We start from the raw sequence: 18,868 nt of genomic DNA, 5'->3' as shown, positions 1-18,868 counted from the left end.
TTTGTTTAATTAAATTCAATTAGAAATAATTGGACTGTTAAATGAAAATAGGATTATAAATTCTAGAAATAGATTTATAATTAAATTAGAGAATTGCATCGTGACAGCGAATAATCTGTGGTTAAATTGTTCCAGTGCGTGATAAAATCTGAGTTTGTTACCGTTATGTGTCCCGGTCATTTTATTTAAATTTGAAAATCCCCAAGTTCCAAGCTTCTCTGAAATTTGCTCTTAGTCATTAATTTAGCATAATTTGGTTTAATTTAATTCGTTACATTTTACAAAATAATCACTCTTTATTGTTCGCCTAGATTAAATAAAATAATAAACTCTTAGTAATTAAATAATAGTCTCTGTGGGATCGATACTTGGACTGTACGTCCATTTACTATAACTTGACCTAATCCGCTTGCTAGAATTATTCCCAATCTTCGGTCAATTCCCAAGAAAATACGCGTGCATGGCATTATTTGGAAATGATAACCATCTTTGCTTTCCAAAACCACCAAGGCACCAATTAAGCAATAATTTAAAGCACTTTTACACTGAAAAAAAAAAGAGAAAATTAAGAAACTACTCTCCATAAATCTCTCTAAATCGAGAATCTTGCAGATGCTGCACACTGCAGGGAGGCATTCATGACCGGTGATAACCCTTATCAGGAACCGGAGAGTAATTTCCACCGGACATTGGCACCGGGAATCCAACACCGGCAGCGGCGGGGGCTGGCCTATTCGCCGCCACCCTTTCAAGATTCTGCACTTGGTTCTTCAAGAATTTAACGTAATGAACGGCCTCATCAAGCATAGAAGCAGTATCCATCTTAGTTCCTCCCGGTACAAGTATCTGAAGAATCCTAATCCGCTCACTTATCCTCTCCCGGCGGTGGCGCGCCGCCACGCTTTGTGGGTCCGTCGATATCTTCACATTCTTCCTCTTCGGTGGCTTCACGGACTCGGGGTCGATATGAACAGGCTGCATCGCCGCGATTCTGAATATCATTTCACGTATCGCAGCCATCGAATTACGTTTCTGCGAATCCCCAGCTTCTCCGGAAAATTCCTCCATTTCCCATCTCCATTCGCAGCTTGAATTGTGCTGCAGGAACGGCAACATAGACAATGATTCTTGATGAAACCCGCCGGAACATGAAGAATTTCCGGGCTGCAGATTCATGAAAGCAGGTGAATTCATGTGTAGGTTATCAAGAGCAGAATCACAATTATTGCTTGTGATTCCTAAACTGCTAGTTTCGTGGTGATTGCAGAATTCCATCAGTGGGATCTCATACGCCCCGGAAAAATCCGGGAGTGTGTCCATTTGCATCAGCATCATTTCCATCTGATCTTCAACAGAAGATTTCAAGAACTCAGCGTCCATAGCTGGTGGCTTCAGTTCCTTTGTATGTACAAATATCGCCAAAAAATGAGCTGACCAAAAGGAGAAAAAAGACGGGTTATTCGGAGAAAAGTAAGCGTGCAAATTAAGGCGGAGAAAACTGAGTGATTTATCAGAAAAATGCAGCAGGAATCGTAGGTGAAGCAGAATAATTAGATTTTTCGAGAAGAGATGTTGCAGCCAAGGGAGAAGAGGGAATAAAATAGTGATTATTGGGAACAGGCTAACTGAGCCAGTGGGAAAGGTATATATATATAACAAGTGGTACTACATTTTAATAGTATTTAGCTTTTCTACTTGGGATAATTTAATTTTATGTTGTAAATAATGTCGTTTATCATAAAGTTGGTGACTGGTGTACTTTTTCTTTATAATTTTTTAAATTTATTTCATTTTCTAATTGATTAATCTTCTATATTGTGGCTACGTTACATGACTGTATATATTTGCACATGTAATAGAATTTCAAGCACAAAGTGACTTATAAAAAAAAAACTAGGCGAACCTATAATATCACGAGAGATGTCAAATGGAATTGGAGCGTTAATTTTAACTTCTTTTATTTGAATAAAACGATGGATCCAAATTATATATCGGGTTGGTTTTATTTATTTGGACTCAATTGATTAAAATCAGATTAGGTTCAGTTGTTCGGATTGGATATCGTTTAATTTAATTTAATTTTGCTCAGTACTGATCTCCTTTGAAAAAGTACGGTTGCATGGCATACGGCTAGTATGATTATGTTTTTTTTTCTTCCATGGTATAAAACTCAAGAATTTAATCGAGGGAGAATTACTTAAAGTTTACCACTGGAATTTTTATAAAAATACGTGAATTATATTTGACATTTTAAAACCAATTAGAATGGAAGTGATGTAGATGTAACAGAGTATACATCAACAAGAATTTGGCACACTGTACCGATGGCAGAGATGTAATCTGTATGTGGTCGACAGTTAGATCCCGTTGCAAAACCATACGAAGAGATGAAAACCACTACTTACCAATTACCATTCATTCATTCCATGAGACCAAATATATACTCTTCAACTTGATATTACATATATCGACATATATAATATGAAAATTATTTGTTACGTCCGACATCTTCTGTTTTATAAGTTTAAAATAAAATTTATATACTTTTCATTTAAAAAAAAAAAATACCCCCGCCTCGACAAAATACATGCATTGTTCAAACATGGCACGCTCTTCGATGTGGATTGATCAGGTTTATGACTGCACCCACTGTTCCATGTGCTGTTAGACTATAGCCAACGGACTTCCGACTTAAGCCTTTAACACACCTTCCAGCCTATCTAGATCACTTGCATGTTTGCATACTGAGACCAATGTTGGAAATAACAAACCGAATTTTAAATTATTTAAAAATATAATAAATTCATCGAATCGAAAGTGTGATTAATGAAGTAATTGTTAATTACCACACACAATTAATTACTAATAATTCGAACATTAAATATATATATATATATATATATATGTATGTATGTATGTATGTATTTTGACATTGATAGGGACATGAAATAACGGGTGCATGCATAATGAATAGTGGTAATAACTTAGGACGATGATCCTTTGGGAGAGGAACCGAATGTAAAACGATATATCGATCTCACCACCAAACTATATCGTTTAGGCCATTATGACCTTTGAATTAATTAATAGAATAAACCCAAAAACATGAAATATAAAGTATTATTTATTTTATGTAAGAAATATATTTACTATCATTATTATTATAATAATGTGATGGTTAAATAAATATGAACATTTTTTTAATTTTTTTCCCCGATGTCGTGAATTCTATGATTTGTGATGATCCTACATCACTTCCATTGACGAGCAAAAATAAAATATGCTACTATTATTAGTAGGTGCAATATATTTTTGGCTCGTGCTACAGAATCTTATCTCTTCAAATATAAAAATAAAAGGCAAAAACTTGTGTGAGACGGTCTCACGGGTCATATTTGTGAGACGGATATCTTATTTGGGTCACCCATGAAAAAGTATCACTTTTTATGCTAAAAGTATCACTTTTTATTGTGAATATGGGTAGGGTTGACCCGTCTCACGGATTATGATCCGTGAGACGGTCTCACATGAGACTCACTCAAAATAAAATATGAAATCGAGAAAGCCCGCGACATAATATAAACATTCCATTCTTGTCCAAGTTGGTTGAATTCACACAATTTATGAGGGTAAATTGATGGAAAGGCTTCAAAATAGTTTTAAATTTTACGGGCGTAATATTTTTTTATATAAAATATTTTGTTTATAATGTAATTTTTTTCTCGTAAAAAGTAACCTTCAAATGACATTTTTTTTTTCTGTTTTTCTCATTAAAATTTTGGTACAATTTGAACATCCATTTTTTTAACAAAAAAGAAGATAAATTATATTTATGTTTCTTTTGACTCATCGAGGCAGTTGCAAATTTGCGGAGGCGGTGGGAGCGAAGGATAGAGAGAAATAAATGAATTAATTAATTAATGCAACAAACATGTGTTTCTTAAGGCAGATGCATGTTGGTCTTTTCCTTTTCTGCAACCCAATACAAAACACAATATAAAATCCCAAATCACTGTCCAAACTCTAAAGCATGAGGTACAACCATCGTTTCTTTGAAAATTAAAAAAAAAATTAATTTTTAATTAAAGAAGAGTATTTTATTGAGCAAGACGCGAATAAGAAGAGGTTCAAAGGATGCTACTTTGCATTATCACCTTATCTTCTCTCCCCCACTTTGTAACTATTTAAAACTGAGTGATATCATTTCGATTTTACTTCCACGTTAGGATTATACAACACATATTTCTCACATCCTACACTCTTCTTCTCTCGTTGGAAATCGCAGACCGAAATTTATTACCATATTTCAATCACAAAGTGGTCCCTTTTTCCCATGTGTCTTTCTTTCTTCGATCGGTTTTTGAAGTATTTTATTGTTTTAGTTTGCAAGTTGCTTTAATATGTATTGATACGAAGTAAGTTTTTCAAGTGAACTCATGCTAGAGGATGGCATATTCGATGGACTTGGGACCAAATTGCACAAATGATCAACAGTGTGACATTCAGAATGTACAATGGTTGTTAATTGGTTTGAGTTATTGATCTCTCATTTTCATGGAAAAAGAATTGAGCAATTTTCAGGTGTACCAAAGAGATGGAAACTTCTAATATACTTTGATTGATACCTTCTAGCATGTTCTCGCAGATTATGAATACTAATCAAGCATTGTCTACAAGTTCTTCTACAAATCTGAAACCCTGACAGCTAAGAAATTACTTTGAACCTTTAACCTTATGTCCTTATCAGAGGCAGTTTAGAAAGCGATATTTTACATCAACCTAATTGCAAACAAATATGACTATTTAGTATAAGATCAAAGCAAAAATTTGAATCCTATGATTATTTCATCGCAAGTCCTGACCCAAATCTTTCTTGTTTTGACTTTCAAATACAAGATTATACAGCATCCTATAAAGCTGCCAGTTCATTATATTTTTTAACAGATGGACACTAAATATAGATTAAATTTCCCACCCCATTAACAATGCCATTTATGCAGCAACAAAGTCAACTTTGGACGACTGATGACAGTATTTCAATGGCTCTACAGTCACAGTCCAAAATACAACCCCAAAACAAAACCACCATAATTGTGCAAAGAACTCTAAAATGTGCCATCATGCACTCCAAAAATGAGAAAACGTGATACAAGATCATGGTGAACTTGGAACTTTTGAGTTAATAAACACATAGCTACGATTGATACGTACCTAATTATTAACAAAGTCGACAGAAAAAATCAGTTCATAGCTCACGACTTCTGGCACCTTCAGTGAGACTACCATCCCAAATCTCTTCAACACAAAACTGATGTAGCTTCTTGTACATTCTCTCCCACTGCTGAATCATTTGAGCAGATCGTTCTTGTTCACTTTTCAGCCTTTCTAATTCGACTTCAGATGCCACTGAAGAACCTTGTCGCTGCAACAGGGAAACAAAAGCGAGAAATGTCAGAGTGGTCTTTACCTCTGCATTTCATTTCAATAACATATGCTTGCTATATTACACAGCGAGAAGAACATATGAGGAAATGTAATTAGAAACCAAAAATTTCATGATACACAGAATCCAAACTAAACTAAATATGATCAAATGCTTTCCTCTCAGAATATAAATTGATCCAAACTAAACTACATCATAGATATGTAAAAATCAAGCAGAATACATCAATTCAATTTCTTAACCTAAATGCACTGTCCTCATAAAAAGACATAAATTAGATGTTAAATCAAACAATAAAGAGGAAACTTCCATCAAGAGAAATCCAAACCTCTAGTTCTTTGATTTGATTCTCCATCGTTTGAACGCTAATGTACGACAAGTCTAAGAATTGGTCAGAATTGTCATGAGGACTTAGATAAACATCAACATGGGCATTTTCCTCTGGCGTACTAGCATACTTTTGTAGTGGGGGTGGAAAAAGGAAGCTGTGCCCTTTTGGTGTTGTATCTCCTGACTTTTTAGACGTCTGAGAAAATACAGACTGCGACATGTCTGGTGACGAGAACATTATTAACTGTACCTGCACAAGGCCAAGAACAGAGAAAACAAGTTTAATGCCTATACAACCTAATAAAATGAAAGAACTTTCAACTGGTTAAAAGGATGAAAATTTAAGATTGACAACATAGGAAATAGAGTTCTGATGAAATGACATAAACTATAATACGATTACTGCAACTATATAACACCCAGTTAAAACAGTCATCTGTTCAGAAAATGCTCACAACCAGCTCGCATTGGTTATTCATCAATGTACTTAACCAAGCATCCATCATCAGTAAGTATGGAAGCATGACAGTGGCTTTTATATAGTTTTCACAGGATTCCAAAAGTTAAAAGCAACTATTAGAAACAACTCATGACTGACATACATAAATCCTAACACAAATACATCAATCTTAGATACATCAAGTGGAGCAGCGAAATTTGTCAAGTTAAAAAAATAATTGAGTCGAGTAATTAAAAAGTGTACAAATTACGAAGTAGTCAATTTAAAGAACATGCATCATAAAAAATACCTTTTGTGTGTCTGAAAACACGAACGATATTTCGAGTTCTAGTATCCCAAACTCGAATCAAGCCATCCTCTGATCCAGAAACTAATAGAAGTCCATCAGCACTAACAGCCAAGCATGTTACAGCTTTACTGTCGTACAGATCGCAATTCACTTTCAGGACAGGTTAAAAATGAAACAGAAGACCCACGAAAGTAAAATATGCAAAGTAGTTAATAGAAAGTATAAATTGAAATATAAACACATGCATTAGCTTATGTTCTTGCCATATTATTTCCATGACATGCAACCAATGGAGGATTTACCATAAACCCTCCATATATTGTAGAATAAGATGCTCGTAGCCTCAAAGAGATTTTGATAATGAAATGAATTGCAGGTCAATGTATATCAGAAATATTTCATTAAATATGGTGGGAAAGGAATAAATCATTAAGGGTTACAAGTTCCAACAATCAAATTTGTCATTAAATTGAAACGTGTGTAAATTTGAAATATAACCAACCTATGCTCAGTCAATGAAACAAGGCTGTTGTTGGGGGTACCAGGAGAATTTAATCCGGCAATATAAATTTTGCCATCCCTGCCACCAGCATAAAATACTGTTTCTCTAGGTCCCAAGACAATAGTGTCAATTATGGAAGGGAAGACTATATCTGTTAATAGTTTCCCTTCATATAAGCTCCATATCTGTGATAGAACAAGGGATGACATTATCTTTATCAAAATGAAAAAGGGTAAGGTACAAGGTAAGAAAGGTGGCATCATATAAGTGAAAAGAGATGAACACACGTTTGTCTTTTTTAAGGCACGAGTACATCGAACAAATTGGCAAACAGAGAGTGAAGAAAAGAACCTTGCATGTACGGTCCTCAGAAGCCGACACGATGATGGCATTACACCCTCCATGTCCAGTCTTAATGTCGGTCACTTTCAAAGAATGCTCGTGAAAGCTGTACTCATACAGATATCTCGCCTCTTCTCTCCTCACATCATCAAATATCCTAAAATCGAGAACTTCCATCGAATATTTATTTTCTGCAGCATTATAACAAAATTACACATAGGGACCTAGAACATACAAGAAAAGTGACCACACCCGAACACATCCATCCTCTGCCCCTGAAATCAAGAGGGATTGGTCATCATTGAATACCAGGCAAGTGACAGCCCTGTAATGAGCATGCCACTTCTTCAGCAATTTCCCAGTCGCAATCTACAAATCGAATCATAAAATTTAAAAACATTACCCTATGAATCTTCATGTCTCAGCTCACAACGCACAATTGATGCAAATATATTTAAGAATAGCAAGATGTTAGATTTCACATCAAGCAAAAATTGCGCTATATTTCAAGGTACAAAATGTAGATTTTCGTTCCCACATCCTATGCACTCTGTAATAGTAAATATTGAATTTCCCTTCATGACCTAACCATTGTAAAGCAGTCAAGTTTAAATTATGCTATATGGCCAACTAGAAATCAGCCAAGTTGCAAACTCCCTTCATGGTCCGACAATTAAGAATCAGACAATTTGCCAACTACCCCTCGTGGCACTTTTCACTGCCGCAAAATTTATAGTCTACATTATAAAAATTAACTTTTGCAAGTTGGCACCTGTTTTGTTCTCCTTCTTTTTTACCAGTTTCTATATTCCTTGTTTTTTTTGTAGTAGCAGTTTCTATTCTGAGAGCTTGAGTGTTCTCTTTGTTATCAAAGGCCAGATATTCTGCTCTCTATTGTTTTTAGAAAGACTAACTCTCTTCCTTATACCAATCATGCATTTTAAGTCTTATTCACAGCCCAATCGCATGCTTACCTAGGAGTTCATCCTACTTAGTAGATGTGGTAGCATCTCATGGAGCTAAAAGAACAAAAATAAAAAAAATAACCACCAAATGTATTATAAAGTGAAGCTAATTAGACAGGTTTATTCAACTTGTAGATAATCACTTACTCAATGATATAGCATAACATAAAGCATGAAACAGAGTAAAAACCAAGCAGCTACGCAACAGAAATCATTTAAGCAATTTAAAAAGGCATCATATGGAATACTAGATTATATTCACCTCCCAAATGTAGATATCGCCTGAAAGACCTCCTCCAGCAATATAAGTTCCCTCGACTATTTGAGACAAGTGGCGCAATGGGTTCTGCAAGGATGCTACGGGCTTCTACCTGTGGCTGCAAACTCAAAGCAACTTAAATAAATTTTTATCCACGTTTTCCGAATTAACAATATTACAAAAATACATCTTCCAACAAAAATGCCAATAGAGCCGTTTGAAAACTGAATCAAGTACCTTTATTTAGCACACTCATGTTTGCACCAATAGATTCATCAAAGTAGTTCTAAGTTCATTACTTCCAAAAAATATGAAACAAACTAAATCAGAGGTGGTAATTTTGATCAGCATCCAGTGCAAGCAATAATCAAAATAAAAAATATTGACGCCTCGCTGGAAATAGCGCCACATATCCAAGTTTTTTTAGCAAATATATCCAAGTTTTCGACCATTGCGAACCGAACGGATGGTCGTGATCATTGCTAACTGATCTTTACTTCCACCCCCAAAATTTTCTGCTTTTTTTTCTAAAAAATATTATAATGGTTTTAAAAAAATCCAAAATGTCTGGTTTTAAAAAAATTGAAGACATCAAGGAAGGTAATGGCGACAGTTCCATGAACTATCAATGGAACAGGAATCGTGGGTGACCGTTCAGCGAACCATGTGCAGGACACACCAGACTTAAGTGATACCAAAATATTTATAGCCACACCTGCGCCATATATTTGTGGGGCAAATTAAACAAAATTACCTTGTTCCAGGACCAATAAAGGATGGAGCCAGAAGAAGAGTGCTTAGATTTTCGTAGTTGGGACGAGGCAAGAAAGCGGCCGGCTACGTTGACGAGACCGTGAGGCGGAGAAGAGCATGAATGGAACCGTCGGAGCTCCTCGCCGCTGCAGAGGTTCCAACAGCTTATGTCGGCGTCCGCCGATGATGACGCTATCAAGATTTCAGGGGCTTCCATCGTAGGGTTTAGGCTAACTGGCAACTGCTGTCATACAAGTGGTTTGGACTATTAGTATCTTAAAATTTGGGCCTATGTTGAATTAATGGATTGGGCAATTTTTCTCTATACGGGCCTACTGAATTGTTCAAGTCCAAAAACGATCCCAAAAAATATGATTTATTATATATTTATTTCCAATTGAAATATCATTATCAAATTACCTATTTTCTAATATTTCACCATTTTCTTACTATAACTCATTAATTTCAAATCCATGTTATTATTGGTAAACGTTATATACATTATTATTTTATTTATTTATTAATCAAATTAAAATTAATAACTAATAAATGTTATTTCTTATTATTGGTAAACGTTATATATATTATTATTTTATTTATTTATTAATCAAATTAAAATTAATAACTAATAAATGTTTTTCTTAATTATATATTATACAAAAATACATTTGTACAAAGAAGAAAGAATATTTTTCTTCCAAATGAATCCATTCTATATCACATAATTAAGTCGAAATCAATAGAAGCTGCATATATAAAATAAAAATATAAAAAAAATTAAAAAACTGGTTATTTTAAGCCAAAATCAAAGAATATTTTTTTTATTGATTGCAAAAACTCCCTAAGTTAACCAGCTATATATCCATACAAATTTTTCCCCTTTTGTCTTCCCAACTTGAAAAAAAATTGAGCTGTGAAGCAACATTCAAACGCTCTCTTCGTAAAGCATCTTAAATTTGGTATTCTCCCCCTTTCTTAATCTATTCAAAAACCTAAAATTTCATCTTTTCCTAATAAAAAATTAAGCTATTCCTTCAAATAAATTTAATAACACCAATGAATGAAAAATTAATTTTTTCGAGCTATCTAAAACTTTTAGTCATAGTTTGATATATGGGAAAAGAAAGGATTGATAAATAATTATCCTTATTATCCCATGTTTGGAACATTTTTAAAAAACGACCTTTGATAAATAATTTTTTAAAAGGGTAAAATATCCCTTCTATTAGATATGATAATTTTTATTTAAGAATCCTATTAGGTAGAAATTAAAATAAAATAAATATTTTTATTTATTTTTACATAAATCGTGTATTAAATTCTCTGTAAAAAAAAAAAACAAAAAACTTTAAAACCTGTTGTTACGCGAAGATATGCTCGCTTCCACGTAACGCTGAAAAATAGCATCGAATAACAAATCTACAAAATAAATAAGAAATAGTTAGTACAAAATAAAAAGACGAAACTTCAAAAAATTTATAGAGATTCGTTACTACCAGAGAGATAGGCGAAAATCGATTAAGAAAAATGTTCGGGAACATAGGTATATATAGAATCATAGCGACGGGCTACGAGAAAACCGTCGCTGTTTCCGACGGTTAGACCATTGACCGTCGCAAATAGCGACGGTTTTTCAAAACCCGTCGTCGATTTATCGGCGACGGTTTTTTATAACCGTCGCCGGAATAGATCGGCGACGGCTTAAATATAGATATAAACCTTGGCTACAAAAGCGACGGTTTTAATAAACCGTCGCTTATTATATGCACCGACAGTTTTGTCACAAACCGTCGCTATACGTCGCAAATTGGAGACGGATGAATAAAACCGTCGCTATTTGATGAATAAAACCGTCGCTATTTGATCCCTTTTTTTGTATATGCCTTAGAATATTACAATAACACCATTCTTTTTTCTCTTGTTTCTCTTCTTTTTATATACTGTGGACGATAAATATTATGCGAAGAAAAAGCAAAGGGAATTTTCATGATTACAATTGGAGCCCCATATTTACACCGGATCATTAATGGAGTGCATGCTATATAGTAATATTGTGATATCCACTTCAATATTTCATGGTATATATATGTTGTATATATTTACGTTATGATCGAATATGTTGTCACAAATCTTTGACATACTGAAAATATATGCAAATTCATCAATTGAATTGCAATATGGAATTTTGGGACAGTCCATCCCATTTCATTACATGCGAGATTAGGCACCCACCACTGGCGTCCATTTTTCTTGCTAACAAAATACATCAAAGCTGTATTATTATTTACCAGCAGCTAACATAGTAACTGATATTGGGCTAGGCCTGCCTAATGCCTCTCTGTCTCGAACTGCTAAGTCTTCAAGATTCTTGTTCAAATCACATAAAGGCAGCTCGTTATGACAGATTACAGATCCCGAGTTCAATGCCCATAAAAAAACGTACACCTGCTCATTGAGAAGCCAATGAGATAAAATTGTTGAAAGTTAACTTGAAATAAGATTTATAATAAACCCGTCAGATGGTTCGACAAAGTGATTCAGGGTCCTGAGCATGTAGAACGACCACACACAAGTCAACTTTCCTTACTAGCTGAGAACCAGTCCTACTACTATAGAAACGGTCGACCAATGTATCCAACACAATGCTACATCGAATTACACATAAACCTCCATTCCTATATACTTGGAGGAGTGACACAAGGGGCAAACATTCAATTTACTTTCACAATCTTTACACAGGCACAGATGCTTACAAGGTAAAAGAAGCATGCACACTTCTTTAACGCGACAAAGCTTACACATCATCAACTCCTTCATTTCATTGCTATCCTTGAAAAAATGGCAAAAGTTAACCGGACTGACCATTGCAGCAAGAGGCTGTGTCATCTACTTCGCTGTCTCCACAACCTTCTTTACTGTCTCGGCTTTGTTCGTAAACGTGTTGCAGACTAAACTTGAGGGTGTTGATCATGTTCTCATTGTACTTTGCACGTTGTTGCCAGGTATTAACCTCCAAAGCAAGCTGTTCCATTCGCAACTCAAGCTCCATGTTCTTCTTGTTGACATCTTCCACCTCAGTTTCCTTCACCCGGAGTTTCTGTAGGACCTTTTGCTCGACATATGAGAAGGTCTGCAATTGGGTAGCTTGAAACTTCTGTAAAATCTCTTGCCTCAGACGATCACCCTATTGCCATAAGTAAACAATCAAAATTTATTAATGCCAAAACCAGAGTTAAATGAAATGGGCTAAAATAGTAGCATAAACAGTGGACATGATTCTCAATGTCTCATATAGACTTAGTGTTGGATATCAAAGCTTTTCAAAAAGCAAATGTTTTAAAGTGATTATTTGCTTATCAAGAAATGTATATTTGCTCACTTTTTTAAGATGAATGATAAATTCATCCTGGTTATTTAGAATTCAGTTCCTTTCTCAATGAAAAATTGAAAATATAATATTTATAATAATTCGTGAAGTTCAGAGTAGGAGTTATAAGAAAAATGCTTTGAGAATATTAGCAATTTGATTATAGGAGTCTTCAAAAATTAATCTAATAAACCTTACCTTTACCAGAAAATCATTGAGCAAAACTAAAACTCGCACGCCTAGATACATAAGCACATGAACTATATATGCCTCAATAACCAAAAATATGAGCAACCGCTGAATTGGCTTAGTCAGCAGCCCAAAGTGATTAAACCAATGGTGGCCACAGGCTATTTACAAACCCCTCAAACACACTTTCCTCCCCCACCTCACAAGTAGGAGTCCTCACCTCACAACAGAAGGGCAACTGAGATTATACAAGATAAAAAAATTAAAAAATAATGACATTGATTCACTGTTTTCTGACCAGGTAAGGGACAATTGTCATGCCAGAAATGTCATCCATTTTGCAAAGGTTTGGACAAACACGTGAAGTTTTGTTGCGTCGAGGCATGGTAAATAAAGTATAAGAACCTACTCTGCTTTGCTAATTTCAATGACAATCTTAAACTGGGATTTTCTATCTAGCTTAAAAAGGAGTTTACATAGCCGAATAAATAATAGGCACATACATTTTCCAGTATGGAATCTTTTAACGAAGTCAATGTTAACCTATAATAAATGTCACACAAGGTGAGGTCGAAGATATCACCAAGAACAGGAGAAAATCAATTAAAACAAAAATGACTAACAATCGGTATTCATCATATGAACTAAGATAAGTCATAGTTATTTGAAGCACGAGAGTCGAGACATACTAAAGAGCATCAAATGGTGAAGCTTATTTCCAAGACGCAAAGTGTGGCACACTCTTTATTATATATCCTATAATCTACACATTCAAAGAAAATTTCATCATACACAACTCCGTGTTTTTTGCAGACTATTAAATAACAATAAAATAAATACTACTCAAACTCAAGTATAAATGCTATTATCTAACATTCAGATAATTTATTTACTATCACCACATTTAAGCCGGGCTTAAGAGTGGCATAAGCATTAGACGTTCAAAGCAACCCAAAGCGTGGGCTAAGCTTTATGGTTAAGACGCGTACTTTATGGAATCTCTGTTTGTGTTGAGGAGCAATGACTGAGCAGACGATCTGTAACCTTAGCACAGAACACATATGTTTTTAAATACCATGACGTTACTTGAGACTATATTTTCAACATTCATGCATAATATGTCAAAGTTGCCAATTTTCTTCCTCAAGACACTGTAAAAGACTCGCAAGGAAAAAACAAACAAAATATAATGAGAAGAAAAAAAAAATCATACAATAATCAAATACTTCAATCACAATTGAAAAAACAAAGAGACGAATAGAGATTCCTCAGAAAAAAACTAACAACTAAATATTAAGAGCCATTATATCCTACCTGAAGTTTAACATATCTCTCAAACTCCACATCCTGTCTCTGCAGCTCGCGTTCTATATCATCCCCAACAAGCCCAATCAAAGCCGAGTCACCCGAAGAACCCAATCGATTGTTGTCCAACGAAAGCCCGAGCCCAGTTGACACCGATCGGGTTTGCAACAAATCCACAGATGATATCTGGGAGTTACTATTGTTCTTATTATAATCATTACTGTTCTCCAGGAACACTTGTTCTTTGGGCCTCTTTTTCTGGGGCTCTATCTCGAAATTCCACTGTAAATCGAGCCCGATTTCTTCTTGAACCGGGCCAGGAGCCAAACCTTGAACTTGAACTGAAAAAAGGAGAGAAAGTGCCGTTAGGGTAGAAAAAAGCTCAAATTTCAGGAACGAATAGATGTTAGACAAATATCAGAGACAATACAGGGAGGGATGTAAGGGGGGTGGTGTTCAAGGAGATTAGGGGGGTTAAAGTAGGTCACTTGCTGCGAAATCTGACCCTCCATGCTATTGTTATACAAATCACTGCAAAAGGAAACGAAAAACAGGATTAAATCAACAGAAAATTCTGCGGTATACAACCAAAACAAAAAAGGATCTAGAAACCAGATAACAAAATTAAAAGAAATATTGGGATTGCGTTTCAAAAATATCAGTCACCTGTGGGGTTATGATTGTTGTGGGTGTTGAAGGAATTGTTGGAATTTATTTTGAGAGAGAGAAGCCATGGCTGCAGGCCATAGCGAGGAGAAACGATGGGAAGGGTCTGTTTGGGAGAATCCAAAATAAACTCTCTTTTATCTGCTAACGACAACTTCAAATCTCGAAGACTTCTCGATTTTGTTCGTTTGTAGATTTTTTTTTTAAAAAAAAAAATTGGTTAATATGTAAATGTTGCCTTTTTATTTTTATTTTTATTTTAATGAAAATAATAAGGCAAAATTTGTGTGTGACGATTTCACGGGTCGAATTTGTGAGACGGATCTCTTATTTGGATCATCCATGAAAAAATATAATTTTTTATGCTAAGATTATTACTTTTTATTGTGAATATGGATAGGATTGACCCGTCTCACTGATTAGTATCCGTGAGACGGTTCACGTGAGACCCACTCAAATAATATTCCATTAAATAGGTAAAAATATGTTTACAATACAACTATACTGAAATTCAAAAAGCATAATGCATTAATTAATATCATAAATACATACAATAAAGTGCATCATTAGCGCTAAGAAAACAATTAAATATATGTATTATGATCTTCTTAATTGTAATGTCCGGAAATTTAATCCTAGTAATCTGTAATTATTGATTTATAAATTGATATGATTACGAAAGGATTAATCGGGACATGAAATAAGATTATGCATGAAGGGCAAAATTGTTGGACAGAACTGGTGGCGCCCGAGCGGTAAGAAATGACCGCCCGAGCGCCAAAGTTCAATAGGAAAACATCTTGGATAGAAGATGTGGCGCCCAAGCGGTAGGATATGACCGCCCGAGCGCTAGTGCATGACCAGCTGAGTACTTGGACAGATTGTTCGGCGCCCGAACGGTAGTTTTTGACCGCTCGAGCGCCGCCTGAATTGTACGAAAACAAGCCACGTTTCTTCAACATGCAAACGTGATATATATATATATATATATATATATATATATATATATATATATATATATATATATCGTTGCATTATCCTTACGTCTTTTCTGAGAATCCTTACGTCTTTTCTGAGAAATCCGTCCGTCTGAATTGTAATCCGACTTCGGTACCGAGTTCCTAGCGACGTAGGCTACAACTGGACGTAAGTTTACTACGTTTTGACATGCTTTGAAATTATGATATTGTCAGAATTGAATGGAACTCATATATGTTGTTCTTGACATATTAGACATCATAGAATCGAAGTCAGATTAAGAAACGGACTGATTATGGAATTGCTATGAATTTTTAGGGTATATTGAGTTATACCAGACAGATTTGAATTGTGATTGGATTACGGATTGGATTGGATATGCGTTATGGATTGTAACTGTGATCTGAGGATTTGGTATTGACGGGGATATTGAAATTGTACCGTTATGCCGTTGATTTTGAATTAAATCAAGATTGATCAGATTGTTATTGATTTGAAAGGTATATTGACATGAGATTATTGATATTGTCATTGCCAGACAGACTGTGAGTTCAGGACTTCGACTGAGCCAGAAACCGACGAAAGAAAGGTATAAGTCAATGTGGTATTGGGAGATCGACTTGAGTCGGATTAGACTTGAGTTTCCCTAAATCACATACTTTACTTTATTGCATTGATATTTACATTGATTTGACTGATGTACTTGTTCTCTGGAATTATAGATAGCAGGTATCAGATGAGTTATCTTGTGACAGAAGTTCCTGATAGTGGTGGAATCGCCACGGGAACATTGCACGACGTCTCAAGATAATGATATTAGCGATAGAGCTACAGTCCATGACGGATAGGTCAGGACACCAAATGTTTGGTTATATCGAGTAATAGGAATTGGAATTCTTCTATTACGGAATTCGATATAGGAACACCATATTTGGTTATATCGAGTAATAGGAACGGAGTTCCTTCTATTACGGAATTCGATATAGGAATACCACATTTGGAAACCGGGATCCCTAGACTAGAATTGAGTCTAGTATGAATTGTGGAATTGTAATTATGTTTCAGATTTTGATACATATTACTGTTACTTGATTATATGCTTTATATTTGTTTATATGATTGCATGTTTCGTTGATTTATACTGGGATTTATTCTCATCGGAGTTATCCGGCTGTTGTCTTGTCTGTATGTGTACATGACAACATGTGGGACAGAATCAGGGTCCAGGAGATGAGGAGAGATCGTGATTAGAGTGGAGGCTCCGGACTTGGATGTATATAGGGTTTTGACACTTGATATTTAGATGTTGAACCTTAGTTTTACTGATTTGTAGACGGTACAGGACTTGTACTTTCTTTTATACTGAGTTGTATATTAGTTTGATTTCACTATATTCCGCATTTTAAAAAAAAAAATTAGACCCTGTTTTATAATTGATTAATTAGTCCCAATTATGATTAAGAACTTGATTAGCGTCCGGGTCCCCACATTAATGGCCTGCTTCAAATTTGGAATCTCATTCTCATGCTCGGTTTCTTAAGCTTCATACTTGGTATGTCGTAGCAGCAAATGCATTGCATCTCATTCTGGCCAATGTCAAATTACCCCGATAGATCATTTTGTACGCCCGTAAGACTACCGATGTTGATCCCATGATCTTCCTCGTTCTCAACCTCTCACGGATGTCGTTCCAAATACCACTAGGGCAGCCAAAGTACGAGTGCTGGACAGATTCATCTCCGAGATTGCAAAGCATATAACGTTTGTTAATCACATACAATTGTCTGTCCTGAGTAAAAAGTTTACCATGTGTTATTAACCAAACTATAAATCGATGTTTAGATAGTATGCATGTTTTCTTCAAGAGAGGTTTCCACGGACATCTCCCTAAATGTTGTCTTTTTATAAATTTGATGATAATTGTACATGAGAGCCGAACAAAATTCCACGCAAACAATATCACAAAAACTCTGATAAGACGATCTCAAGTTGAAGTTTTTGTCTATCTCAATTGAGTGTTTTTGTGGGATCGATATTATATTTGGTTCAGTAATATAAAATATTATTTTTTTACATCAAAAGTATTATTTTTTATTGTAAACATGGACAAAGTTAACACGTTTCATAATTAAATATCCGTGAAAAATATATTAATAGCTTAATTTTAAAATAAGACATCTAGATTATAAGATTTTGTAACATCATTTAAGTTAGTTATATTATATAAAAATATTCCTTCCTATTATCTTTAACTTTTAACATTAGTAAGGACTAAATATATTGTGCTTTCAAAAGTTTAGGAACAGAAAATATTATAGTGAGATATCCAGGAATCGAAATAATTTTAGTGCATAAATATAAGTATTACATCGTGATTTTCTCCCAATAATCACAGAAAGTTCTTATGTTATCCACTTATGCGTATGCAACCTTTGTTTACTAACACAATATTTGGGCATGCACACAATTTATCTAATATTTACAAAATAATGTGCAATAAATTATTAGATAAATCATAATTATGTTGAAATAATTTGTTGTTCTAATTTTGCTTTGGGTTTTTTTTTACTATATTAAAAAAAATCGACTTTGTCATGTTAGTTGGATCCAGTTTATTTCATCTCATCCAATTTGGGCATTGCCCCATGATAAGATGGATGGTCAAGATTTGCTCATGCATATATAGGACCTATTTTTTCTTTTGAAATTGTATATGTGGTAAGATCTTACTCGTTGGAATGAAGTGATGATAGTGCTCACATGAGTAGGATCTCATCTACCGGTGGATATTTACCGTTTATTAAAAAATAAAAACATTTCACAGGTGAGTTAATGAAACTAGTGGATTATAATTTACTCTTGCATCTTTCTTTTTTTATACAACAAAAAAATTACCGCTTGATTGCGATAATTTCCTCAACTTCAAATACAGCGAATTAATTGTAAACACGTAAACTTCGTGAGGCTGACGTTGATTGCCAGCCACATCTATCGACCTCGTTTCGGGGTGTGAGGCTCAA

General features: G+C 34.7%; 2 protein-coding genes and 1 pseudogene across 2 annotated transcripts; all 3 read right to left on the bottom strand.

Annotated features, from left to right (window-relative positions):
- Positions 1–558: 558 nt before the first annotated feature.
- Positions 559–1,563, bottom strand: LOC140817129 (transcription factor HEC1-like). The gene has a single exon (XM_073176733.1). The coding sequence runs from the start codon at positions 1,378–1,380 to the stop codon at positions 637–639; it is 744 nt and encodes a 247-aa protein (XP_073032834.1). The 5' UTR covers positions 1,381–1,563; the 3' UTR covers positions 559–636.
- Positions 1,564–5,074: 3,511 nt separating this feature from the next.
- Positions 5,075–9,658, bottom strand: LOC140816696 (protein ROOT INITIATION DEFECTIVE 3-like). The gene is given in 10 exon segments (XM_073176103.1): positions 5,075–5,422; positions 5,772–5,993; positions 5,995–6,023; positions 6,523–6,650; positions 7,025–7,209; positions 7,376–7,523; positions 7,602–7,735; positions 8,594–8,647; positions 8,649–8,708; positions 9,345–9,658. Coding segments are annotated over 10 exon segments (1,353 nt in total). The 5' UTR covers positions 9,561–9,658; the 3' UTR covers positions 5,075–5,245.
- Positions 9,659–11,807: 2,149 nt separating this feature from the next.
- LOC140816622 (probable BOI-related E3 ubiquitin-protein ligase 2) lies at positions 11,808–15,042 on the bottom strand (annotated as a pseudogene).
- Positions 15,043–18,868: the final 3,826 nt, after the last annotated feature.

This window comes from Primulina eburnea, chromosome 16 (genome assembly GCF_022965805.1).
Source record: "Primulina eburnea isolate SZY01 chromosome 16, ASM2296580v1, whole genome shotgun sequence".
In the NCBI taxonomy this organism is placed as follows: domain Eukaryota; kingdom Viridiplantae; phylum Streptophyta; class Magnoliopsida; order Lamiales; family Gesneriaceae; genus Primulina; species Primulina eburnea.
The sequence above is the reverse complement of the archived record's forward strand: the minus strand, read 5'-3'. Positions and strand labels throughout refer to the sequence as shown.

Excerpts from the sequence above, each read along its gene's own strand:
- LOC140817129 (XM_073176733.1), bottom strand. The coding sequence starts at position 1,380 with ATGGACGCTGAGTTCTTGAAATCTTCTGTTGAAGATCAGATGGAAATG.